This window comes from Hylobates moloch, unplaced genomic scaffold (genome assembly GCF_009828535.3).
Source record: "Hylobates moloch isolate HMO894 unplaced genomic scaffold, HMol_V3 SCAFFOLD_10, whole genome shotgun sequence".
Lineage (NCBI taxonomy): Eukaryota > Metazoa > Chordata > Mammalia > Primates > Hylobatidae > Hylobates > Hylobates moloch.
Genome location: NW_026652285.1, coordinates 43,054,955 through 43,082,334, shown reverse-complemented (window position 1 = coordinate 43,082,334; position 27,380 = coordinate 43,054,955). Strand labels below are relative to the sequence as shown.

Genomic DNA, 27,380 nt, shown 5'->3' with positions numbered 1-27,380 from the left:
AGGAAAAAGAACTGGTGGAGAGCCAAGGAGATGAGGCCCTGTCCAAGGGCTCCCTGACTTGGTCTGTGTATGAGGAGGCTGCACTGGATGACCTCCAAGGCCCAGCTCTAGGATCTGGGTTCCCAGGAAGCAAGGCAGAAGCTAGGCTGCCCTCAGGCACAGCACAGCACAGCCAAGCTCAACCTGAGAGCAGTCACAGCCAGGGCAGCAGCAGGAAATGGCATGTGATACTGCAAGTATAACTAGGTTACATTTCTGGGGTCAACCATCTCTCCCAGAGGGTGTCAAGGAACATCCCTGACTTGTGCCAATTTCCATCCCCCATACAATGTGCGGATTGTACTTCTGCTTAGAGAGCTCTAAGAACAACCTGCAGACATAATGCAGGACCAAGTAGCCCCATGCAGATGAGCATAACTCGTCCCCGGCCTTATGAACTTCGTGATGCGAGGGTGGGATGCTGAATCAGCCCTCCAAAATCAGGAAAGGAGATGTAGTCTGCAGGAAAGAGAAGACTGGCTCTCCTCTCCCAGGAACCTGGGATCCTTGCCAGATTTGTGGCTCTAGCTGAGCCTCAAGAAATAGCAGGCAGGATTCATCACTGTTAATAATAACTGGCGCATGACTGAGTGCAGAACTGAAACGCAGATGGCCAAGGAGCTGAGAGTGTCCTTAAAAGAGAAGGGACAAGTTTGGGTGAAGGAAAGGGTGTTAGAGAGACAAACACACATGTATTTACACATGATTTTGGGACATTCTACCATGCCCCCACCCCACCTCTTCGTGATGCCCAACCCTGTAGCCCACCTGCCTGCCTCAGATGCTATCACTCACTCCTGGGTACAAAAGCCATCCAACCTTTTTCTGTATTAGGCGATTTCTCAAACCCTGACTCCTACTGTGGAAAAACAATGTAGGTCTTCTCTACAACAAGTGCTTTCAATTTCTCTTTTTACTTCCTCTTCACCTGAGACATTTCTGCAGCTGCCTTCCTCTTCCAGGTAGCTGAGTGTTCCAAACTCCTAATTAAGCGGCAACACCTAGACTTGGCTTTACCCTGCCTCAGCTCCTCGAGTGACTCCCTCACAGAGTTCAGTTAAAGGTGCTAAGCCACAATGTCCAAAAATGAGAATGAAGCCAAAATCCACTCAATGATTCCTTTGAATCATGCCTGTTTGGATGCGAGGCCAACTGCATGGTCTCCAAGAATCATCAGGGCAAAGGACCTCTGCCCCCACAGCTGGCTTCAGGAAAATGGAATAAGCAGCCCTAATTTCAGCTGAGGAACACTGCTCAAAGGGGTTCCCAGATCCTCTAAGCTGTGAATAAAGATGATTTTTTTATAGGATAAATGAATGGAGAAAGATTTTCACAGGATAAAACAGATCCCTGGCTGGGTGCGGTGGCTCATGCCTGTAATCCCAGTACTTTGGGAGGCCGAGGCGGGTGGATCACTCAAGGTCAGGAGTTTAAGACCAGCCTGGCCAACATGGTGAAACCCCATCTCTACTAAAAATACAAAAATTAGCCTGGGGTGGTGGCACATGCCTCCTGAGTAGGTGGGACTACAGGTGCATGCCCCAGCTACTCCAGAGGCTGAGGCAGGAGAATCGCTCGAACCTGAGAGGCAAAGTTTACAGTGACCCGAGGTCACACCACTGGACTCCAGCCTGGGCAACAGAGTGAGACTCCTTCTCAAAAAAACAAAACAAAAAACAAACAAAAACAGATCCCTTCTTTGCTGGATTCAATTCAAACTTAAAATTTAGAAGTGAGTTCAAATTTGAGTCTGACATAGTATCACTTCCCTTGACAAGTTAGGGAAAATTAAAATATTCTACAAAAAGAACAGAGGGAGATCAAGAAAGCAGGACAACCATGGGCAAAATGAGAAAGTAGACAAACCTGGGTTTCAGTGCCCGATCCCCTGTACTGGTACACCTGGCGTTCCCTGGGGGAAACTGCCATTGGGATAAATAACCCAAGCCAACACAATGCCTGGTCAAAACTTACCTATTCTGTGTCCAGTGGAGATAAAGCATATTTTAAAGTGGCCATGAAATAGAGACACTGGAACTGTAATCAGGGACATCTAGGGATTTAATACTCTAAATCAAAGGCATGAACCTCAGATACTATTTCAGGCAGCAAAGGGGATATTTAGAGACAAGGAGACTTTTCCAACTACCTCCAGATTTGATTCTCCTGTGATGAAACCCCAATTTGCAGATTTGTGTCCCAACTTACCTTCCTTCTCTGGCCTTTTGCATTGTTCTCTCCACAATAAATTAACCTACTGACCATGGACATATAAGAAGTGCATCTGGCACATATGTTTATTGCAGCACTATTTACAATAGCAAAGACTTGGAACCAACCCAAATGCCCATCAATGATAGACTGGATAAAGAAAATGTAGCACATATACACCATGGAATACTATGCAGCAATACAAAAGAGTGAGTTTATATCCTTTGCAGGGACATAGATGAAGCTAGAAGCCATCATTTTCAGCAAACTAACACAGGAACAGAAAACCAAACACCTCATGTTCTCACTCATAAGTGTGAGTTGAACAATGAGAACACATGGACACAGGGAGGGGAACTTCACACACCGGGGCCTGTCGAGGGTGGGGCACAAGGGGAGGGAGCATATTAGGACAAATACCTAAAGCATGCGGGGTTTAAAACCTAGATGACGGGTTGATAGGTGCAGCAAACCACCATGTCACATTTATACCTGTGTAACAAACCTGCACGTTCTGCATATGTATCCCAGAACTTAAAGAAAAAAAAAAAAAGAAGTGCATCTGGGCAAAAGTCTCTGAAACCCACTACTTTCCATGGTGGATCCAGTACATGCAGGTGAATGGAACCAGTTACAAAGGGTTTCTGCAGCAAGAAGTGCATTTGCAGAGAAGCTTGTGAACAGCTTGCCAAATTTCAGCCTGGAAGAATTTTATTACCTTTAATTTACCAACCTAGAAATGGGCTTATAAGGGAAATTCTTAGTGATGTCTTCTTAGCAGGCAACCACAGCAACTGCCACACACCTACCTCACTGCCCTGGAGCCTGGAGTACACTGTTACGTCCAAGTTCTGGCCTTTGAAAAACTGAAGCTGGAATAACTGGAGCCTAACCTGCCTGCTCCACCCTGGAGTGCTCAGAGGAGAATGAATTAACTTCCCCCAGCCAACCCAGTAGCCCCAGTCCTGAGCCAGAAAACAGTGGCTGTTAGAAAGAATGCAGAAAGCAAAGCCACAGTGCCTTCATTATACTATTAAACTGTAATCACCTTTTTCTATAAGCATCTTCCTGTTTTCCCTGAAGGGGGACGGTTTAACTGCTGTGCTGGGGCAGAGGTGCCAACTCAGCAGAGAGACTTCCTGTGGGTCTGGGAAGCAGTTGTGTTCAGCACGCTGTGGCATGCCCACTGACCAGAGGCAGGCTGTGAGGGGGCCCCCATCCTGAGAGAGGGCCGGAGGCGGGGACTCAGAGACTAAGGCTCTTGGCTTAAGGAATGATGTTGATTTCCTTTTCTCAGGGCCAGCACTAGGATGAGGCAAGCCAAGTGCTTAGGGAACAAGACTTAAGGAGCTGTTCACTCTCGGGTCCTGCAAGTACCTCCTTCACCCTAGTGCCAGCCCTATTCAGAGCCAACAACAGCACAGGTTGTGTGTGTGTGTACACGGACTGTGGAAGTCGGCAGTTCTCACAGTGTAGTCCCGAGACCAGCATCATCGGCATCACCTGGGAACTTGTTAGAAATTCTCAGGCCCCCTGAATCAGACACTCAGGGAGTGGGGCCCAGCAATCTGTGTCTTACAAGCCCACCAGGTGATTCTGATGCAGCTGAGGTTTGAGAAGCCCTGTGCTGGAGAAGAGTGCTCTCCAAAGCCAGTCTTGCGGCATTTCTAAGGCCATCTCCCACAACGCTTCCATACAGCCAGTATAGGGAAAGGGTGAGTGGCGAGATTACAGAGACTTTCCTAAAGCCATCAGCAAGATAGGAATCCCTCGAATAATAAATCAGGAATTGCTTTTTCCCAGCCACCCGTAAGTAAATTGTAGTAGTCAAGACTTGGCAATTGTTGGATAAAGATGGAGATTACTACTGAACCAGTTCCTTCCTGTTTCTTCCTAACTAGACACTCAGCCACTCAGTGACACTGTGATATGGACTAGCCATTTGAATATTCTATGGCTGAGATTCCTTCCTCTGTAAAATGGGTCCAACATCACCTTCCTGTGAGAGTCAGAGAAGCTAATGTATGCAGAACCCTGAGTGGAAGCCTGGGGCAGGGTGAGCTGTGGTGACACTTCATACATCTAACCAGGGGTTCTGGGCTCCATCCTCCCCCAGGGAGCCAGGTGGGAGGATCTGGGGCCTGAGGACAATTGAGTGGGGAAGGAGGTGAGCTGGTTTCATCTAGGGTACTATGTTTTTTTAAAGAAGGCTATTTTCCAATCCAAATAGTCTGTGGGCATCAGGCTTCATTGGTGGTGACAAAAGAGAGAGAAAGGAAAGAAGGGACACCCAGTGCCGCCTGCCATTGGGTCCTGAGAACCACACTTAAAAAAAAAAAAAAAGCCGTATAAAGGCAAGACGACACTTCAGAAGACCCCACATTTAAACTGTGTCCTTGGGACCCAAACAGTATAGAGTAGTAAGACAATGACCACCAGTGAAACAGGGATCCCAGGCATTTGGCAGTGTACTTGGTTTCTTTTGTCCAGGGCAGGATTATAAACAGGAGTGTGAGGATGAAATCATGCATCAAAAAACACTGTCAGGGTCAAGGCAGACGTGATGTCTTAGCACTGCGGTCCCATCACAGAACTGTGGAACCATTTCTGCAAAGCTGAAGGAGAACTAGTCCCATCCAACTTTTCCCAACTCACAGACATGTCTCCTGAGGACCAGAAAGGTTGCTGGCCTACAGAGGCACACAGGGGAGGACAATCATTAGCTGTGCTCCCTTTCTCCCTTCCATTAAGGAGTGCTGGGGTGAGACGCAAATTTTAAGCTTCTACCCACAGGCCAGGTAAGCAAAGGGCGGCCTCCCGCCCACCCCGTGCCTGCCTCGGCCATCCCTTGCAGCACAGCTGAGGGCTTGAAGGAGGATCCATGACTCACACTTTTCTTGCCGCGGGGAATTAACTCCAAGATAACATTACCCATGTGGGTAAAAAAAGCAAGCCATTAAGGAAGAAAGTTCACCTCGCGCCCCTCTCCACCGAGCCTTCTTACCTTCCTCATTTAAAATCCACGGCAGAGAGGCCAACACGGAGTCAAAACCGCAAGTGCTCTCTTCAAAGGCACAGGACCCAGCGAGCAGGTCGAGGGCACCGGAGAGCTGCAAGGCTGCGGGCACAAAGCGAGTTTCAGTTCGAGCTCCCCCCCAGGAGCGTTTGCACCAACTCGGGGAGCCCCAGGGGGACTACCTGGTGAAAGTGGGGGAAAGACTAGCGGGAGGAGGCGGGGGAGGGATGCAGTACCTGTCCCCCAGCATCCCCGGGCGCCTCCACTGAGCGACCCCACGCCCACCCCCACCCCAGGCTTGGCCAGGGGAGGGAGTTAGCGGCTGCGGAGGATCAGGAGGCGCCCTCAGATGGCCCAGCCCAGCACAGTGAGCCGGGCCCCCGGGGGCAGCAGGAGCGAGGGCGAGTCGTCAGAGCGCCCCCGTGGTTGTCCCGGGGTCCAGGCCTTACCTTGCAACGCCAGGAGGACGCCCATTAACAGCATGGTTGCGTTTCGGGGAGGACGACTAGGAAGGGGTGCAAGTTGCCAGCCCGCTGGGACAGGCTGCTCCTAGTGAAAGGGATCGTGGGAGGCGGGGGCGCCGGGAACCCGGGGAGGGAGAAGTCGAGAGGCAAAGCTTGCGCTCTGAGCTGCCCAACTTTGCAGAGCGGCTCCCGGAGCCGAGCAGTACGCTGGAAGGTGCCCGAATGGAGAGCGCCAGCGCCGCGGGGCTGAGCAGCAGCCTCAGGTCAGACCGCGGCCCAGCTGGTCCTGGGCGACGATGGGGCTGGGCAGGGAGGAGACAACTGCACACTTTGAAAGGCCAGCCACGACTGGCTGGGAGAGGAGAGATCGGCCCGCAGTGCCTTCGCTCAGGATTTTAAAGCTTGGGATCAGAGCCCTTGCAGACACTTGGAAGGGGCAGGCCTTCCAGGAGTCCCTCCGCTGGGTTGGGACCGGAGGCGCCCGCCCCGCCCAGCCGCGGTGGGAACTCGCTTATTTCTGGGGACAGCTTCCCTGCATCTGGCATGTCAGTCCCGCAGGGCTGGCCCTAATTTTAACTTCTTCTCCCCAGAATGAAAGAGGGTGGAATTCTCCAAGGACAGCCTGGAGGAAAATTTGGAAACGGTTGGGTGGAATAAGCTTTATATCTAAGGAGTTTCAGCGTTTACGGTCCAGCAATGCTAACCCTGGAATACCACCCCCACTTTTTTTAGCCGGTGGAATGTCTGGCATGCCTGGTGCTCAGCATTCCCTCCGTCCGCTGAAATGGGGGCATTCCTTCTCTCCAAAGAGCCATGATAGATTGATTAATGGGAGGCTTTAAACTGGGAGGGGGTTGTTGGGGGAGGGAGTTACTTCTGAGGAACCTGTTTGCTTTGGGCACTAAGTGGGTCTCCAACAATATTCTCTTCTTGTAAAGAGTTCTTCTTTCCTCCTCTTCCTCTTCCTCCTTTCTCCCATTTATAATTTTGTGCAGGCAATTTTGTGAGGAGGGCAGTGGTTTTAAAACCTGAGGGTGCATCAGAATCTGCTGAAGGGCCTCACCTTCCATTTCCGATCCAGTAGCTCTGGAGTGGGCATGAGAGGCTGCACGTCCCTAATAAGTTTCCAGAGGCTGCTGCTGCTGTGGCGGGTTTGGGTCAGTACTCTGAGGACCACTGGCCTAACAAACTCCTGATGAGTCATCAGTTCAGCCTGCTCCCATGCCTTCACCTGGCTTCCAGATCGCTGGGTTTCCTGGTCTTTCATTGGCCGCTTCTTCTCGGCCTTTTTGCTGTTACCTCTGTAACCCCTTAACACTAGAGTGCCTCCAAGTTCTGCCCTATCACTCCTGTTTCTTTCTCTATCCAGCCCCTCAATGCTTTCCTCCAGTCTCATAGTTTTAGATAGCAATGATAGCCTGATAACTCTCACATTTATATTTCTAGCCCAGACTGCTCACTAATGCCAGACTCTTCGATCTCATTGCCACCTCAACATTTCCAATTGGATGCTTCAGAGCTATTTCATACTTAACAGGTCCCAATACGAAGGCTGCATGTTTCTTCCCAAAACTGCCCCTCCCCTGCGTCTTCCCCATCTCAGTTAAAAGAACTATTTTCCTCCAGTTGTTCAGGAGAGAAAACTTGGAGGCATCTTCAGCTCGTCTGTTCCTGTCAGACATTGCCAATTTCTATCAGTTCAGGATTCAAAACACAGCAGATGCTGACAATGCTCCGTGCCTGTGGTGGTGATGCCTTGGTTGGTCCAAGCTGCCCTCACCATCAGCCTGGGATACTGCAGTGGCCTCCTGACCACGGTCTCCCTTCATTTTCTGTCCTGCCCACCGTACTCTATTCTGAACACACTAGTCAGAGTTATCCTTTTAATACAGAAATTGGGCCATGTCACTCCTTAGCTCAAGACCCAACGAGTTCCCAAGTCATTTAGTAAAGTCCAAAGTCTTCACAATGGCCAACCAGGCCCTATAAGACCTGCTCCACTCTATTCTTTCTTTTCTTGCTTTCCTTCTTTCTTTTTCTTTTTTTGAGAAAGAATCTTACTCTGTCACCAGGCTGGAGTGCAGTGGTGCAATCTCCGTTCACTGCAATGTCCACCTCCCAGGTTCAAGCAATTCTCCTGCCTCAGCCTCCCAAGTAGCTGGGATTACAGGCATGTGCCACCACACCCAGCTAATTTTTGTATTTTTAGTAGAGATAGGGTTTCACCATGTTGGCCAGGATGGTTTCAATCTCTTGACCTTGTGATCCACCTGCCTTGGCCTCCCAAAGTGCTGGGATTACAGGTGTAAGCCATTGCACCCAGCCCCACCCTCTTATTTCTCTGACTTCAACTACCCTGCTTACTCTTCTCTAGCCACACAGACCTCTCGGCTGGTCCTCAAACACAGTCCAGCTATCCTTTCAGAATTTCATGCTGGCTGTTCCTTCTGCTCAAAATGCTCTTCCACCAAGAGCCACACAACTCACTGCCTAATGAGGTCTTCATTCAGATGTCACTTTCAGTATTAGAAAATGTAGTAACCTTCTCCCTAATAAGGAAAATATGTCTGGAATTCTTTTTTAAAGGTAGGAACAAATTTTCATGTGTTTTCTGTAAACAATGATTCAAATGGTCGAAAATGTATTCATTAGTATTCATGTATTCATGCTATTTGGTGTATATGTATTTTTTTTATTTATATGCTTTGCCTCAGGTAGTAGCTAATAATAACATTGTGTTTACCATTATAAATATTTTATGTAGATAATCTCATTTAAGCTTCACAAAATCTCTATAAGATAAACATGTTTATTATCCCCATTTAATAGATTGGGAAGCTGAGGTGCAGAGTTCCGTGACTGTGGACAGTAGAGACAAAACTCAAACCCAGATCTGCTTTATTCCAAAAGCCTATTTTCTCAACCAGTATAGAAGCCTCTCTCACTTGGGTCTTGTATTCTTTTTTTTTTTGACTTCTTGATCACAGATGGTGCTAAATACCTGATGAATTTCATCACATTACTTAACTAAAAATTCAAAGATAGTTATACATTTATTTTCAACCAAACAAGTTTTCAGCAACAATCAAACTGGTGCTCTTTTTTCCAGATACTTATGGAGTATTTCAAAGTTTTAGAATTGCCTTAGATTCATGTAGTATGTTCTAAGTCATAAGAAAATAAAAAACTTCAAAGCCCTAAAGAGATCCTTTCAAAATTTAAAATATGATTTACAACCTTAAGGTGACATTGTGTATTGCCACCTATGGGAACAGAATATACATAAGTACAAACTCAGAGTAAATTTTCTATTTTGCATATAATTGTTTGATCCCAAGAATATATGATCCTTAGACACTGGCACAAGTTAGAATGTCTGGGAAGCAGACTCTGATTTGGAGTTTAATGTGCAGGGTGTTTAATCAGGAGTACCTTGGGATCAGTGCCATGGAAGGGAGGGAGAGGAAGCAGGAAAGGGTGGAGGGAGAATTGGAGTTGCAATGCAAATCCCACAAAGCTTCTTTCAACCCCCCAAGGAACTATGGAGTTAAAATGGCCTATCTAACTTGTCTCATGTTGGGCTGAAATGAAAGGGCGTTTGTACTGCTGTCTCCATCTGTCAGTGGTTGTGGCCTACACTGGGACAGAATTGATCTCCAGTGAGGCAGCTCTCTGCACTGGGGAAGATCAGAATTTGAAGGCCGATGACAATAAGCGGCTGGGACTAAAAGTCCTTTCTTGAAGGGGAATATGGACAGCACAACAATGCCTACCATAGACATTTTGCAGAGAAAGGAAAAGATATTGTATGTGGCCTAAGTCAGGATGCAGGGAAAAAGACTGAGGAGGGAATCCAGAGAATCTAGAAATTACGTCAACCTACTTCCTTTGGTCACTAATCATAGCACCCACATGGTACCCACCTGGTACCCTCTTATTACTTGGGAAAACAGATCAGGCCCCAAGGAACCCAGAACGCTATTCTTCAAGATTTAGCTTTAGCAACTGATCAAATAACACATATCAAGTTCTGGCTTATAGAAAGCACTCAGTACTTAGGTGTTGTAATAGGTTGAATGGTGGCTCAAAAGATATATCTGTATCCCAGAATCTGCAAATGTGACCTCTTTTGGAAAAAGGGACTTTGCTAATTTAATTAAGTTAGGGATCTTGGGATGAGATCATCCTGCATTACCAGGTGGGCCCTAAATCAATGGCAAGTATCCTTACAAGAGACAGAAGAAAAGGCACAGACACATGTAGGAGATGATCATGTAAAGAGATTGGAGTGATGCAGCCCCAAGCCAAGGAATAAATTCTCCCCTAGAGCCCCAGGAGACTGTACTCTGCAGACACCTTGATTTGGGGCTTCTGGCCTCTGAAACTGTGAGAGAATAGTTTTCTGTTCTTTTAAGCCACCCAGTTTGTGGTAATTTGTTCTGGCAACCATAGAAAACTAATATAGAGTGCATTAAGTAAACACATGCCAGGGACTTAACATGCATTATCTCATTTAATCCATGCAATATCCCTATGAGGTGAATATCATTATTGTCCCCATTTTATAGACTAGGAAACAGGACCAGAGGGGGTCAATTAACCTGCTCAAAGTCACACGTCCAGCCAGCATGCAGCAAGGATTTGATCCCAGATGCCCGCCTTTCCTAGCTATCCACTATGCTGCCCCTAAATGCTTCCTCCTTACACAGGCCTGTCTCTCCTAATGAGGGCTGCCTACACCACTCACAGACACCATGCCCTGCTCTCTCTCTCTGGGTTCCTGCATGATGCTCACCTCTCACAGAGTCTGCCCATCCTCTCTGCTCTTTGCCAATCTGCTCCTGGCTTCCTCCAGGTACTTTTCACCAGGGGCTCTGCTTCTTGTTGTACCACTTCTAGCCTGGAGATCACCAAATTCTTGCTTCTAGCTTTCTGAGTCAAGGTGAGGAAGATGAAGCATTGCTGCTCCTCTCTATCCAGTGTCTTCCCACATAGCCAGGTGAGGCGTTGGAGGGTGTGAGCAAATCTGTAGGAAGAAAGCAAGAAAGCCAGCGTTTATGATTGCACCTTTGCCTGCACTACAGAGGTTAGCCAATCTCAGAGGCTGTCTTTACTGCCCACTTTCCCTTCTGTTTTCTTTCTCTCCTGGTTAGTCTCACGCAGTGTCATGCCATGATAAGCTCAGCAAACATTTCCTGAGTACCTACTGTGAGCCAGGCACTATGCTAGGGGCTGGAAATCCAGGGGTCAAGAAGACACATCCTCTGCTGCTGAGACATGAGACTGACCTGTGAGACAATAATTTCAATAAAATACGTGGATGAGATGGAATAAAGGCTGTAAATATAAAAAGTCTAGAGGCCAAGGAAGTCACGTAAATGAATGGTGTGATCTGGTAACACAGAAGAAATAGGGAGGGATGGAGACTCTGGTTAACTGGAGTAAGTAAGCCCAACTAAAGGGCATTACAGAAACCATCTACCCCAACTGCTCATGTTTCAAAAGAAGCCCAATATTCAGATATGTATATAACAGCTCCTGACTTTCAGATGCCAGCAAGAAATTAAAACAATATACTCAAATCCCCATGTGGTAGAACAAAATCTGTTGGGAGGTTAAATTCAATTCTTGAGCTGAAGTTTGCAGCCTTATGATAGAACCACGGAGACAGAGAGTAGGATGCTCACTGCTCACTCCTCCAGAGGAGGTAGCCAGGCACACGGGAGCAGTGCCATTCTACAGTAGAGAAAATGGAGGCAGAAAAAGTCTAGGTGACTTTTAACCAAGGCTGTATGTCTCTAGGGCAGGGGTGGGATGAGAAGTCATTAATTATCTCACCTAGTTGGCCAGTATTTGGAAACATGGAAAGGACTTTGTATATTCTAGGTTTTGCACAGATGTAAGGTAATTAATAATAAAATTAGTAACATCTTTTGTAGTTATTATACCTTGTTGCATTCTCATTTATCTCATATATATAATCTGTTTTTCTTAATACCTGGGTCTCCTTCAATCTATGCCAAGCCATTGTCTTTGGATTTTTGTCTTTGTTCTTTGTTTCTGCCTTTCTCTCTCACTGTCTGATGTACTTTGCCTGAGCTCACCTCTATCTCTGTCACTCTACACTCAGTGTTTTGTTTTGTTTTGTTTTGTTTTTTGAGTCTGTCGCCCAGAGTGGAGTGCGGTGGCGCAATCTCCGCTCACTGCAAGCTCCACCTCCCAGGTTCATGCCATTCTCCTGCCTCAGCCTCCCGCCTAGCTGGGACTAAAGGCGCCTGCCACCGCGCCCAGCTAATTTTTTGTGTGTGTGTGTATTTTTAGTAGAGATGGAGTTTCACTGTGGTCTTGATCCCCTGACCTTGTGATCCACCCGCCTCGGCCTCCCAAAGTGCTGGGATTACAGGCATGAGCCACCATGCCTGGCCTACACTCAGTGTTTTTAAAAAAATCTTTGACATGTTTATTGGAATTACATTAAATATATACATTGATTTATAAAGATTGATATATTTACCTTGGTCCATTGATATAAATTTTTGTGTTTCCCAGTAAACTCTTAAACATACCTTCATGTGAATTTTACCAACTTTATTCTAATTTTATTCAGAAGAAAAGACCAAATATGCACTCCTGCAGTCAGTGGTCTGTGTTGCTTCCATGTCGTCTCTCTCTGCATACACTCAACAGGCCCCCACTCATTACACACAATCAGGCTAAAACGAGCTGGCAAAATCATTCCAGGCTCCGGGCTTGTCCTGCCAGTGACCTCCATAGTTGCATTCCAGCAGGAGGTATCTGAAGGCTCTGCCCCGAGGCCAGCGATGCTCCTTGGTTACTGTCCAGCACTGTTGGCCTCTTCCTCTCAAAGAGCAGTCATATGCCTGCTATGGATTTGAATCATCTCCCATGAGGCACCAAGGCCCAAGGGACAGTCAGTCCTTACAAATCTCCTTTTATTACAAAATATATAGCCTACGGTTCAAACTGCCACACTCAAATGACTGAACCCATAAAGTAGGTATGTCTTCTAGAGTGAGCATTTTAAAGGAAATAGATACTTCAATTGATGCTTTCTATCATTAATCTTTTCTTCATCAGCTTACTCTGGATCCTAGCTGGGAGTCAGACATCCTTCATTACAGCTTGAATGCAACCTTCTAATTTTTTTTAAATTGAGGTTTTCTGGGCTGACCAGCCACAGTGATAATACTACCATGTTTTTTGAGTGTCTGTGATGTGCCAGGTGGTTTCATGGTCAATTCATGGAGGAAGAAACTAGGCTCAGAGATTTGATGTGACTTGCTCAAAAGTACAGGGCTGGGGTGGGAGCCAGCTCAAGCTCCTACCAGAGCCCTTATAACCTCAATGCTATCCACCCAACACAGGGAAGGTTTGAGCACAACTTTGAAATGTCGGGTTACCAGGTCCCCAGCCTCCTACCTCTACCCACAGGCAGTGCTGAGGCCGGGAAGGCTAGGGGCTTGGAGAGGGGTGTCAAACAGGTTCACCCACAGCCCTCAAAAGGAACAATCCCCCTGACACCAGTGCCACAGATCTTGGTCTTCTGGCCTCCAAAACAGTGAGATAATAAAAATTTCTGTTGTTTAAGCCATCTGGTTTGTGGTACTTAGTTACTACGAACTAATATATTTCTATTCATTTCTCAAGACCCAGTTCAAATGGCCCCTCTCCTATGTTGTTGGTGTGCCTGTGCTGCAGCATGTATGATGCTGTGTCCTAGGCTGTGCAGGCTTCTATAACAAAGTATCATACACTGGGTGGCTTATAAACAACCAAAATGTATTTCTCAGTTCTGGTGGCTGGCTGTTGGGTAAGGGCCTGCTTCTTCACAGATAACGATTTCCTCACTGTATCCTCACATGGCAGAAGAGGCAAGGGTCTCTGTTGGGCCCCTTTTATAAGGGTGCTAAATCCTATTTATGATGGCTCTGCCCCTATGACCTAATCACCTCCCAAAGGCCCCCACTTCTAATGCCATCTTTTCGTGGGTGAGGATTCCAGCATATGAATTTGGGGCAGACATAAACATTCATGCCACAGAACGCTGTATGACAATGACTTTGCTATGTCTCTGTGTTCTTCGAATGAGGCTGAGTTTCAAGGGTAGAAAGCAGAGCAAGTGTGTTTTATCTTTGTATCTGCTCCTGTGCTATCTCTATACATGGCTAATTGTAGTCGCTCAAAAGATGTTTGTTGAAGGAAAGTCTAAGGAATAGCCTATCCTCACTGGTCCACACGGCCCAAGAACCAGCCTAAGCTGCAGTCCTATGAGTAGAAGAAAAAGAACTACATTTAAATTACCCAGGGGGATATGTATAAAAATGAAATCACAGATGTGTTCTGGGAGCACAGAGCCAATCTGAAGAGGAGCAACAGACTAAACAGGGAGTAAAAGCAGGCTTGCAGGGGTCAGGGCAGCACATTTGGCAAACCGGAGAAAGGCAGACTCTCAAAAGTCCACTTTCATAAGAGGCAGATGAGGCCACAGAGAGAGAACTTAACCTCTGGAAGGAATTTCCAGGCCTTGGATGTTGGAGGGAAATAGAGACTATGAAACAGCTTGGATCCTGCCACCTGAGTCTGTCCCAGCCCAGCTCCATGGTCTCCTATCTGAGTCCAGGAGTAAGGCCAGGCTGTTGGGAAAGCCAGAAAAATCTGTTTCCCTAAATCTCTAAAAAAACACTGGGCCACAAATGGCTCTATGACCTGCATTAATAAGGATTGTGACAGTATTAAAATGAGAGCAGGTGAGCAGCAGTGCCATGCCCAGCTTTGCTACCAACAACCATGCCTTTGGCATTTCAGGGTTCATTGCAGTGAGAATGGGCAGCATCGTGGCTGTGCCAGAGATACAGGCTGGTTTGTGTGCACACATGTTCACTCCTAGGACATCCCCCCAGATCCCAGGAGCTAACACTCTGTGTTGCCTATTAGGGTTAAGAGTGAGGCAGAGCACACCAGAATTTGACATATTCTAGCTAATGGTGGCTCCAGAGACTAGGGAGGCCCATGAGCAATGTAGGCTAAACCCAGGTGGTGTGCTTTCTCCTCTACAAGTTTTGTTTGAGTGCTTTGGCATGGAAACAGGAAAAATAAAGCATTCTGTAGCCAAAAACATTTCCAAGAACAGCAATGAAACCCCAGCTTAGCTTCTGATTCATAATCTCTGACATTATTCATCTGTTAGAGTGGGGATACACACACTGTGATTTGATTGACATGAACACGGATGGGGTGATACAATAAAGGGCTCGGCACTGAGAGACAGAATGGACACCAATTGGAAGGATGACAGATAGTGAATGTCAGCTCTGAACAGGTGTGTGGGGTGTGTGCATGGTGTGCGAAGACACATTAGCATTGAGAAGCTGAGTCACAGGGTTACTGCTAAATCTGGAGGCCTGAAATGCAAACAGGTAGAACACTGGAGACTTAAACATGTCAAATGACACTAATTCTTTCCGATTTTCCCAGTACCCAAGGCCCAAACAATTGGTGATAATGAAGAAACTCTACTACCAGACATTGCGAGATGCCTCAATGACCTAATCCAGCAAATCACCGCTCCAGCTGTCTATGAGCACTGTCTACCATCTGAGGAATTGTTTCTTTTTAATATAAAGGTTGGCACTCATCAGATAATAATTTCTGGGATAGAAGCAAAGTATTGGTATTTTCTTAAGTCTCTTGAAGGTGATTCTACTGAGCTGGGATTAAGAACACACTGCCTTAATCCTTTCATCATCAACAAAATTAAATACTATTACTATTAACAGAAGGAAAAAAAAAAGCTGTTTAAAGAGAGTGAGAAAGTGTTATACCAGGAATGCGAGCATGATTTTGTCATTGAGACCACGGCCACTGGAGCAAGACCACCTGGGTTCAACTTGTAGCTCTGCCACTTGCTGTCTATGAACCTAGGGCACGTTATTTGGTCGCTCTGTGCCTCAGTTTCCTCATCTGTAAGATGGAAATCATAATGGTACCTACCTCACATGGAGATCATGAGTACTAATTGAGTTTATATTGCTAGAGTGCTCAAAAGAGTGTCTGGCATGCCAAGTACTATATAAATATTTATTATTAATTTTCTAACAACTCAAGTTTTTCACAGGTCCAGGCTTGTAGTTGAAATTGATGACACAGTCTATCCATCAAAATAGCCTTTTCTATAGTGTCCTGCCTCTTAGGGTGGGAGGCACAGAAACTAGAAATGAAAATTGGACAATTAGTAGCATTGATGTTCTATCAGAATAGAAGAAACATTCATTCAATCATTCATTCATTCATTTACTTGGAGACAGAGTCTGGCTCTGTGATCCGGGCTGGAGTGCAGTGGTGCAATCTCAGCTCACTGCAACCTCCACTTCCCTGGAGTGGGAAGCGATTCTCATGCCTCAGCCCCCCGAGTAGCTGGAATTACAGGCACACGCCACCATGCCTGGCTAATTTTTGTATTTTTAGTAGAGGCAGGGTTTCACCATGTTGGCAAGGCTGGTCTCAAACCCCTGACCTCAAGTGATCTGCCTACCTCGACCTCCCAATGTGCTGGGATTACAGGCATGAGCCACCACACCCATCCAGAAGAAACATTTAAACTATTGAATGCATACTATTATAAATGCCAACAACTAGGACATTAAAATAGTAATGGGAAAATAATTTTAGGATTAAAATAGAAATCTTCATTTGATAATACTCGAGGTGGAGCAAACAAAATGGAATGGTATCTATGAAGAGGCATCTTACAAGATTATTTTTCCAGAGGCTAAAGGAAATTATCTTGGGCACTGGATATAGCCTGAGGGGCAAGTCTGTCTGTATCTAATAAAAGTGTCTTCTGAAAAAGGAAACAGAGAGGGAACTTTAAAGTGGAGCATCTTATTTTATGAACAGCTGGAAGTGCCTACAACTCCTCCCCAAACTGGAAAGATTACTTTTACATTATCCATCTTACAACTTTATGTACACATTTTTAAAACTCTTTTGGGATGTGGAAGGTTTATTTATTCAGTCACCCATAGCAAGTTCAAATAGACTTCTGGCTATCTAAAAAGCCACTGCACTCAGAATTTCTCCCATGGTGGTGGGGGATGGGGATGCTCCATGGGGAAATTTGTTCCCTCACCTGTAGGCTTCACTCCAAAACAAAGCAATAGGACTGCAATGACTTCTGTGACTCTAGCCATGGTAATGCCTTGCAGTGGGGGGTTACATTTTGCATCTCTCTAAGTTTCCATACTGGGCCAGCAATACCATTGAATTCTTCCAAGAGAAAATAGCTCCCCCAAAGGTGGCACCCACAGGAGTCTCTGCCAGGTTCCCGAGTCTACTGATTCTTGCATTCCACCCCTTCCCTCAAGGTTCAATTCCTTTATTTTAAAATTACATCCTTTAGAAACTTTCTTTTTTTTTTAGCAAAGACTTGTGAGAGGTCAATTCTCCTTGTTTTTAAAAACATCAGTCATAAAGGATACTTCTGTTTGATGTAGACTTTAAAGTTCTGAGTAAAGATGGTAGATTGAACCACCAATCCAAATTTTGCTTTTCCAGAAATCATATAAAACTACAATGAATATATATTATTTAGAAATGCATGAACCTTTAAGGATATGGGAAATGGGAGAAGAGACAACAACTGACTTCTGGAAGCCAGAAAGAAGATGGGTAAATAAACTAACCTGACATGTCAAAGAAAGATTCTAAGCTGGCTCAGTTTAATTTTTTTCCTAACATAATCTAAACTCCAGGAAATGGTGACACCAGGTAACACTGGAAATGGAATAAAGAGGGTGGCCTAAAATAAGGAGGATTAGAAAAGTTGTTAGAGAATCACCAGCTTTCTAGATTCCCTCAACACCCCACACTCTTGGATGAGTTCTCTTCCCCACCCTAGCAAAATGATGTTTACTGGAGAGGGTAAAACAGAGGTACCCTGTGATTAGAGGGCAAAAACTGAGTTAAGAGCAGGAATCCCACACTGAAGCCAGAAGGAATAGAAGGAATAAATGAGTATGTAGATGCTGAAGGCCAAGATCCCTGCTCTAAGTCCTGTTCGTCTACTCAGCTTTCACAGGGATTTGGAAAAATGGAAGAGTCATCTCCAAGGGACTTGACCAGCCCAAAAACTTACACATACCAATATTAAGGTTAACCCCAACAAATGACCCAGCCAGATCACCCTCCAATAAAACTCACTCAGATCTTCCAATCAGCTTTTTACTCACCCACAAGTAAACAAGAGCAGACACCTGTTATGAGAGGGATGAAGAATGCCTCTAACTTACAAGATAAAGATCAAGCGAACAAACCACAAACAGATAAAAATGACTCAGGGAAATTATGAAGGGAAGAGAAAAGTTCAAAATAAAAGTATTATTAATATCTCCAAAGAGAGAAGCTATGATACTGAATCCCAGGGATGAGGTCAGAATGCTATTTTAAAAAGAACATTCAGAGAACATAAAAGAGCTCTTAAAGTTCATATGGAACCAAAAAAGAGCCCGCATTGCCAAGTCAAAACTAAGCCAAAAGAACAAAGCTGGAGGCATCACACTACCTGACTTCAAACTCTACTACAAGGCTACAGTACCCAAAACAGCATGGTACTGGTACCACAACAGAGACATAGATCAATGGATCAGAACAGAGCCCTCAGAAATAATGCCGCATATCTACAACTGTCTGATCTTTGACAAACCTGACAAAAACAAGCAATGGGAAAAGGATTCCCTATTTAATAAATGGTGCTGGGAAAACTGGCTAGCCATATGTAGAAAGCTGAAACTGGATCCCTTCCTTACACCTTATACAAAAATTAATTCAAGATGGATTAAAGACTTACATGTTAGACCTAAAACCATGAAAACCCTAGAAGAAAACCTAGGCAATACCATTCAGGACATAGGCATGAGCAAGGACTTCATGTGTAAAACATCAAAAGCAATGGCAACAAAAGCCAAAATGGACAAATGGGATCTAATTAAACTAAAGAGCTTCTGCACAGCAAAAGAAACCACCATCAGAGTGAACAGGCAACCTACAGAATGGGAGAAAATTTTCGCAACCTACTCATCTGACAAAGGGCTAATATCCAGAATCTACAATGAACTCAAACAAATTTACAAGAAAAAAACAAATAACCCCATCAAAAAGTGGGTGAAGGACATGAACAGACACTTCTCAAAAGAAGACATTTCTGCAGCCAAAAAACACATGGGAAAATGCTCATCATCACTGGCCATCAGAGAAATGCAAATCAAAACCACAATGAAATACCATCTCACACCAGTTAGAATGGCAATCATTAAAAAGTCAGGAAACAACAGGTGCTGGAGAGGATGTGGAGAAATAGGAACACTTTTACACTGTTGGTGGGACTGTAAACTAGTTCAACCATTGTGGAAGTCAATGTGGCGATTCCTCAGGGATCTAGAACTAGAAATACCATTTGACCCAGCCATCCCATTACTGGGTATATACCCAAAGGACTATAAATCATGCTGCTATAAAGACACATGCACACGTATGTTTATTGTGGCACTATTCACAATAGCAAAGACTTGGAACCAATCCAAATGTCCAACAATGATAGACTGGATTAAGAAAATGTGGCACATATACACCATGGAATACTATGCAGCCATAAAAAATGATGAGTTCATGTCCTTTGTAGGACATGGATGAAACTGGAAACCATCATTCTCAGTAAACTATTGCAAGGACAAAAAACCAAACACCACATGTTCTCACTCATAGGTGAGAATTGAACAATGAGGACACATGGACACAGGAAGGGGAACATCACACTCCGGGGACTGTTGTGGGGTGGGGGGAGGGGGGAGGGACAGCACTAGGAGATATACCTAATGCTAAATGATGAGTTAATGGGTGCAGCACACCAACATGGCACATGGATACATATGTAACAAACCTGCACATTGTGCACATGTACCCTAAAACTTAAAGTATAATAATAAAAAATAATAATAATAATAATTAAAAAGCTGAGACCTGGCACAGTGGCTCACACCTATAATCCCAGCATTTGGGAGGCCAAGGCAGGCAGATTGCTTAACACCAGGAGTTTGAGACCAGCCTGACCAACACAATGAAACTCATATCTCTACTAAAAATACAAAAATTAGCTGGGCATAGTGGTGTGTGCCTGTAGTCCCAGCTACTCAGGAGGCTGAGGCAGGAGGACCGCTTGAGCCTGGGAGGTGGGGGTTGCAGTGAGCCGAGATCATGCCTCTGAACTCTAGCCTGGGTGACAGAGTAAGACCTGTCTAAAAAAAAAGAAAGAAGGAAATAAAGAAAAGGAAGGGATGAAGAGAGGGAGAGAGGGAGGAAGGGAGAGAGGGAGGAAGGAGAGACAGAGAGAGAGAGAAAAGAAGGAAGGAAAAGAAGAAAGGAAATGAAAGGAAGGAAGGAAAAGAAAAGAAAAGAAAAACCTGATAATGAACACAAACATTCAATAGAAAAGTTGGAAGTTGAGGTTGAATCAACCTCTCAGAAAGTAGAGCAAAAAGCAAAGAGAAGAAAAATAAAAGGAAAAGTTATATAAATGTATGTTTGTGTTTTTATATAGAAAATATAAAACATATTATTTTATAAAACATTATATAAACAGTCTAGGAAGATCAATGTCTAGATTATGAGGATTTAAGAAGAGAATAAGGTGAATAAGAAAAAAATAGAAATAATTTAAGGAAATTTTCTGAATTCAAATACATGAATTTCCAGACCGAAAGCCTCACTAAGTTCTCAGAACAATGAATGAAAATAGATTCATAGCAAGGCTTATCATTGTGAAATATCAGAACAATGGGAACAAGATCTTAAAAGCTTTATAAGAGCAAAAGTGAGTCACACTCAAAAGCCAGTTAGAATAATATAAACACTGATCATTGATCTAAGCAAAATTACACTATTACTATATTAAAAGCATGAGGGCCCAAAGCAATCTACAGATTCAATGAAATCTCTATTAAAATACCAATATGATTCTTTACAGAAATATTAAAAAGTCCAAAAATTCATATGGAACCACAAAAGACCCAGAATACCCAAAGCTATCCTAAGCAAAAAGAACAAAACTAGAGGAATCGTATTACCTGACTTCAAATTATGCTACAGACCTGTAGTAACCAAAACAGTATGGTACTGACATAAAAACAGACACATAGACCAATACAGACCCCAGAAACAAATCACTTGCAGTGAACTTATTTTCAACAAATGTGCCAAACACCTACAGTGAATTCGTTTTTGACAAATGTGCCAAGAACATACACTGGGGAAAAGACAGTCTCTTCAACAAATGGTGCTGGGGAAACTGTATATCCATATGCAGAAGAATGAAACCAGACCCCTATCTCTCGCCATATACAAAAATCAAATAAAAATGGATTAAAGACTTAAATCTATGACCTCAAACTATGAAACTACTACAAGAAAACATTGGGGAAAATCTCCAGGACATTGTTCTGGGCAAAAATTTATTGAGCCATACCCCACAAGCACAGACAACCAAAGCAAAAATGGGTAAATGGGATCACACTGAGTTGAAAAGCTTCTGCACAGCAAGGAAACAATCAACAAAGTGAAGACACAACCCACAGAATGGGAGAAAATATTTATGAACTACTCATCTGACAAGGGATTAATAACCAGAATATATAAGGAGCTTGAACAACTCTATAGGAAAAAGCCTAATAATCCCAGTTCTAGTGATAGTGAGGGAGTTCTCATGAAAGCCGATGGCTTTAAGTGTGGCACTTCCTCGTTCTTTTGCTCTCTCTCCTGGTGCCTTGTGAAGAAGGTTGTTGCTTCTCCTTCATCTTCTGCCATGATTGTAAGTTTCCTGAGGCCTCCACAGCCATGCAGAACTGTGAGTCAATTAAACCTCTTTTCTTTATAAATTACCCAGTCTCAAGTAGTGCCTTGATAGCAGTGTGAAAACCGATTAATACCCCCCTGGACACAAAAATTATAGCCACAAAGATAAAACACTGGAGACACAAAAATAGTCTTGTTCAAAGATATGGAATTTTGGAAGGAGACTATAAATCAATGGGCTTTTACTCAGAAAAAAAGATCTAGGGAGTGGATGTAATAGAATGCTGAGTGTAATATGACTTATTACCCATGGATAAGAGAGGTGTGAAATGCCCCAGATTTTAAAGATAAGTGAAACTAATTAAGGCCAGCCAATTCTTCCAGGGATTTTAAAGAAGTGGCCAAATGGGCTCCGCAATTATTCCTACAGCTCCTGCCCAACTCTTTCTTCCGCCATCTCCAGTCTGTATACGAGAGATTAGAGAGAGAAGAAAGAATCCTGCAAGTTGGGTGTTGCTGATGAAGGATGAGAGTAGTGGCTTTTCCCACCTCTCCCCTTGGGAGAGAAAAAGGAAACTGCCTTTTTCCAAATTCCTCCAATGTAAAAAGGGCTCCATCTATAACTCTCAGAGATCTAGCATCTTATTGACATCTTATTCCTTAGTTTGGGTTCTGTTTAGACAGTGCCCTTGCTGACCTGTGCCCTGTATCTTTATGTACAGAAGAAAAAGAAAGGAGAAAAAAGTGACAGAACAGAGAGAATGCAAATGTGTAGCAGTCAATACTTACCCTACTTGGTGGAACAAAGATGCGTAAGTTTCATGTGGATCCACAAATAGCTAGGTTTGAACTGCTTGCTAGTGCACAACCTAAAAGTATGACCCATCAAGTAAGAGACTCCAGTAGTTGCAGGCTATCAGATATTCCACTACTGGCCAAAACTGGGGGAGGGAGGTGGCAAAGGTCATGCCTGAGTGTATGTCCCAAGCCAGGAGATGGGCCCAGTGACTGTGAACAGCTGGAACCAAGAACGACACCCCCCACCCCCCACGCATATAAGAACAGGGCCCTCAAATGGCTGCGCCTTCAGTAATTAGCATGTTAAATAGTCTGAACGCAGCCAGGCGCAGTGGCTCAAGCCTGTAACCCCAGCACTTTGGGAGGCTGAGGCGGGCAGATTACCTGAGGTCAGGAGTTCGAGACCAGCCTGACCAACATGGTGAAACCCCATCTCTACTAAAAATACAAAAATTAGCCAGGCGTGGTGGCACACGCCTGTAATCCCAGCTACTCAGGAGGCTGAGGCAAAAGAATTACTTGAGCCCGGGAGATGGAGTTTGCAGTGAGCCGAGATTGTGCCACTGTACTCCAGCCTGACCGACAAAATGAGAATCTGTCTCAAAAAAAAAGAAAGAAAAAAGACTGAACTCAAAGAGGTGTGAATGCAAGCTGGTTTGATTTTTGTTCACCTACAGCTTTCAAATTTTGGTCCACCACCAGCGAGCTGGTATTTACACATGTGCCTAAATACAGAAGGGGAATGATATCTGAGAGAGGACTACCATAATACTCAGTTAGGTGAACATTCTTTATTTTTTTAATCCATCCTCCCTGCCCCTACACTGCAGAAACTGAGAGGAAAAAGAGAGAAGAGTGAATGTGAAGACAATGCCCTTTCCCCACTCGAAGGCTCTTGAGTAGAAGCCTAGCTGCTGGCATGGGGCAGGGTGAAGACAAATATTCAATTAGTTATTCAGTTGAAGTTTTAAACTAGACTGGATTGACTTTATTGGTTGGAAAAATAGGCTTGATGCTAAGCTTCCAGGAACAGTCCAAAATCATGCCACAGAAATGGCTTGATAAACAAATGCCACTGTCACCCTACAGACCTGGAACCTGACTGCACTGGACCTATTGCAACGGTTAATGTCCCCAGAACTCAGACTCCATTGCCACCACATAATCCTACAAAATGAAAACAGTGAAAAGCGCTTATATCTTTTGTTTGTTACTTGGGAATTTAAATCTCACACGGGTGTATCTGATTAGTAGAGTCCAGGCCACATGATTTTATTCTAGCTGAAAGGGAAGCTGGGGGTTTGAACTCTGAGTTCTGTATTGCAAGGGCAGAAATTATAACATGGAAGTTTCCCATGCTTAGAAAAGCTCTTCAGAAGACGATGGACCACTGCAAATATGACACAAGCCTATTCTGGACGTCACTTAAAATAGAACTGATTAACCATTTCATACCCATTAGGATAACTATTATCAAAAAAACAAAAAGAAGTGTTGATGAGAATGTGGAGAAACTGGAGCCTTTGTGTATTGCTAGTGAGAATGTAAAACAGTGCAGATGCTGTGGAAAATAGTATGGCTGTTCCTCAAAATTTAAATAGAATTACCATATGATCCAGCAGTTTTACTTCTAGAAATATTGAAAACAAGGACTGATACGGTTTGGCTGTGTCCTCACCAAAATCTCATCTTGAATTGTAGCTCCCATAATCCCCACATGTCATGGGAGAGACCTGGTGGGAGGTAATTTAATCATGAGGATGGTTACCTTCATGCTATTCTCATGATTGTGAGTCAGTTCTCATGAGATCTGATGGTTTTATATGGGACATTTCCCCCTTTTGCTCGACACTTCTCTGTGCTGCCACCATGTGAAGAAGGACATGTTTGTTTCCCCTTCTGCCATGATTGTAAGTTTCCTGAGGCTTCCCCAGCCATGCTGAACTGTGAGTCAATTAAACCTCTTTCCTTTATAAATTACCCAGTCTCAGGTGTGTCTTTATTAGCAGCATGAGAATGGACTAAAACAGTAAATTGGTACTGCAGAGAGTGGGGTGCTGCTGTAAAGATACCCAAAAATGTAGAAGCGACTTTGGAATGGGGTAACAGGCAGATGTTGGAACCATTTGGAGGGCTCAGAAGAAGACAGGAAAATGTGGGAAAGTTTGAAACTTCCTAGAGACTTGGCCCAGAAGACAGGAAGATGTGGGAAAGTTTGGAACTTCCCAGAGACTTGTTGAATGGCTTTGACAAAAATGCTGATAATGACATGAACAATGAAGCCCAGGCTGAGATGGTCTCAGATGGAGATGAGGAACCCGTTGGAAACTAGAGTAAAGGTCGCTCTTGCTATTCAAAAAGACTGGCATCATTTTGCCCCTGCCCTAGAGATCTGTGGAACTTTGAACTTGAGAGGGATGATTTAGGGTATCTGGTGAGAGAAATTTCTAAGCGGCAAAGCATTCGAGAGGAAGCAGAGCATAAAAGTTTGGGATATTTGCAGCCTGACGATGCAAAAGGAAAAAAAAAAGCCATTTTCTGGGGAGAAATTCAAGCTGGCTGCAGAAATTTGCATAAGTAATAAGGAGCCAAATATTAATCACCAAGTCAATGGGGAAAAAGTCTCCAGGGCATTTCAGAGACCTTCACAGCAGCACCTCCCATCACAGGCTGGGAGGCCTAGGAGGGAAACATGGTTTCATGGGCTGGGCCCAGGGCCCCCCTGCTGCTCTGTGCAGCCTCGGAACTTGGTGCTCTGCATCTCAGGTGTAGCTAAAAGGGGCCAACATACAGCTCAGGCTGTTGCTTCAGAGGGTGCAAGCCCCAAGCCTTGGCAGCTTCCATGTAGTGTTGGTCCTGAAGATGTGCAGAAGACAAGAATTGAGGTTTGGGAACCTCCACCTAGATTTCAGAGGATGTGTGAAAATTCTGGGGTGTCCAGGTAGAATTTTGCTGTAGGGTCAGAGCCCTCATGGAGAATCTCTGCTAGGACAGTGTGGAAGGGAAATGTGAGGTTAGAGCCCCCACACAGAATCCCCACTGGGGAACTGCCTAGTGGAGTTGTGAGAAGAGAGCCACTGTTCTCCAGACCCCAGAATGGTAGATCTACTGACAGCTTGCACCGTGTCGCTTTTGCAAAAAAACCATGTGGCTTTTGCACTGGAAAAGCCACAGACACTCAATGCCAGCCATGAAAGCAGCAGAGAAGGGGGCATTACCCTGCAAAGCCACAGGGGTGGAGCTGCCCAAGGCCATGGGAGCCCACCTCTTGTATCAGTGTGTCCTGCATGTAAGACTTGGAGTTAAAGGAGATCATTTTGGAACTTTAAAATTTAATGACTGCTCTATTGGATTTCAGACTTCCATGGGGCCTGTAACCCTGCTGTTTTGGCCAATTTCTCCAATTTGGAATGGGTGTATTTACCCGATGCCTGTACCCCCATTGTATAGAGGAAGTAACTAACTTGCTTTTGATTTTACAGGCTCATAGGTGGAAGGGACTTACCTTGTCTCAGATGAGACTTTGGACTTGGACTTTTGAGTTAACGCTGGAATGAGTTAAGACTTTGGGGGACTGTTGGAAGGGTATGATTATGTCTTGATAAGTGAGGACATGAGATTTGGGAAGGAGCAGAATGATATGGTTTGGCTGGGTCCCCACCAAAATCTCATCTTAAATTGTGCTTCCCATAATCCCCACATGTCATAGGAGTGACCTGGTGGGAGGCAGTTACCCTCAGGCTGTTCTCATGGTCGTGAGTGAGTTCTCATGAGATCTGATGGTTTTATATGGGGCTTTTCTCCCTTTTGCCAGGCATTTCTCCTTGCTGCCACCATGTGAAGAAGGACACGTTTGCTTCCCTTTCTGCAATGATTGTGAGTTTCCTGAGGCTTCCCCAGCCATGCTGAACTGTGAGTCAATTAAACCTCTTTCATTTTTAAATTACCCAGTCTCAGGTATGTCTTTATTAGCCATGTGAGAGCGGACTAACACAAGGACTCAAACAGGTATTTGTCCATCAATTTTCATAGCAGCCTTATTCACAATAGTCAAAAGGTGGAATCAGTAGATGTTTATCAATAGATGAGTAAATAATTAAAATGTGTTGTGATGGTTAATTTTATGTGTCAACTTGACTGATCACAGGATGCCCAGATATTTGACTAAACACTATTCCCTGGTGTGTCTGTGTAGGTGTTTGCAGATGAAACTAGCATTGAATCAGGGAAGTTAGGACAGCAGTTTCCCCTCCCCAATGCAGGTGGGCATCATCCAATTTATTGAGGGCCTGAAGAGAACAGAAATGTAGAGAAAGGAAGAATTTGGCCCTTCTTACCTGATTGCTAGAGCAGAGACATCCATCTTTTCCTGCCCTCAGTGTTTCTGCTTCTCAGCCTTCAGACCCAGACTGAAATTTATACCATCGGCTGCTCTGGTTCCCAGGCCTTCAGACTTGGACTGAAGCTCACCATTAGCTTTCCTGGGCTCCAGCTTGCAAACGGCAGATTGTGAGATTTCTCAGCCTCCATAATTGTGTGAACCAATTCCTTATAATAAATCTCCTCCTACATATATCCTATTGGTTCTGTTTTTCTGGAGAACCCTGACTAATACATATGGTATATACATAAAATGAAATATTTTTCAGCCTCAAAAAGCAGTGAAATTCTGATACATGCTACAAACGGATGAACTTTGAAAACATCATGCTAAGTGAAATAAGTTAGATGCAAAAGGGCAAGTATTGCATGATTCCACATATATAAAGTACCCACCGTCACATTTATAAAGACAAAAGTAGAATAGTGGTCACCAGGGGGTGAGGGTTAAAGGGGATGGAGAATTATTGTTTAATGGGTACAAAAATTTCATTTGGGAAGGTAAAAAATTTGCAGAGATACATAGTGGTGATGATTGTACAACAATATGAATTAACTTAATGTCACTGAATTGTACACTTGAAAATGGCTAAAGTGGTAAATTTTACATT

General features: G+C 44.4%; 1 protein-coding gene across 1 annotated transcript in view; it reads right to left on the bottom strand.

Annotated features, from left to right (window-relative positions):
* The window catches only part of MAMDC2 (MAM domain containing 2), a 146,164-nt gene extending 140,065 nt beyond the window's left edge, over window positions 1–6,099 (bottom strand). Inside the window, exons 1-2 of the mRNA XM_032164257.2 lie at window positions 5,716–6,099; window positions 5,255–5,368 (exon numbers count right to left, since the gene is read on the bottom strand). Coding sequence (XP_032020148.1) covers window positions 5,255–5,368; window positions 5,716–5,749 — 148 coding nt within the window. The 5' untranslated portion in view covers window positions 5,750–6,099. The remainder of the gene's footprint in view (window positions 1–5,254; window positions 5,369–5,715) is intronic.
* Between the last annotated feature and the right edge of the window lie 21,281 nt (window positions 6,100–27,380).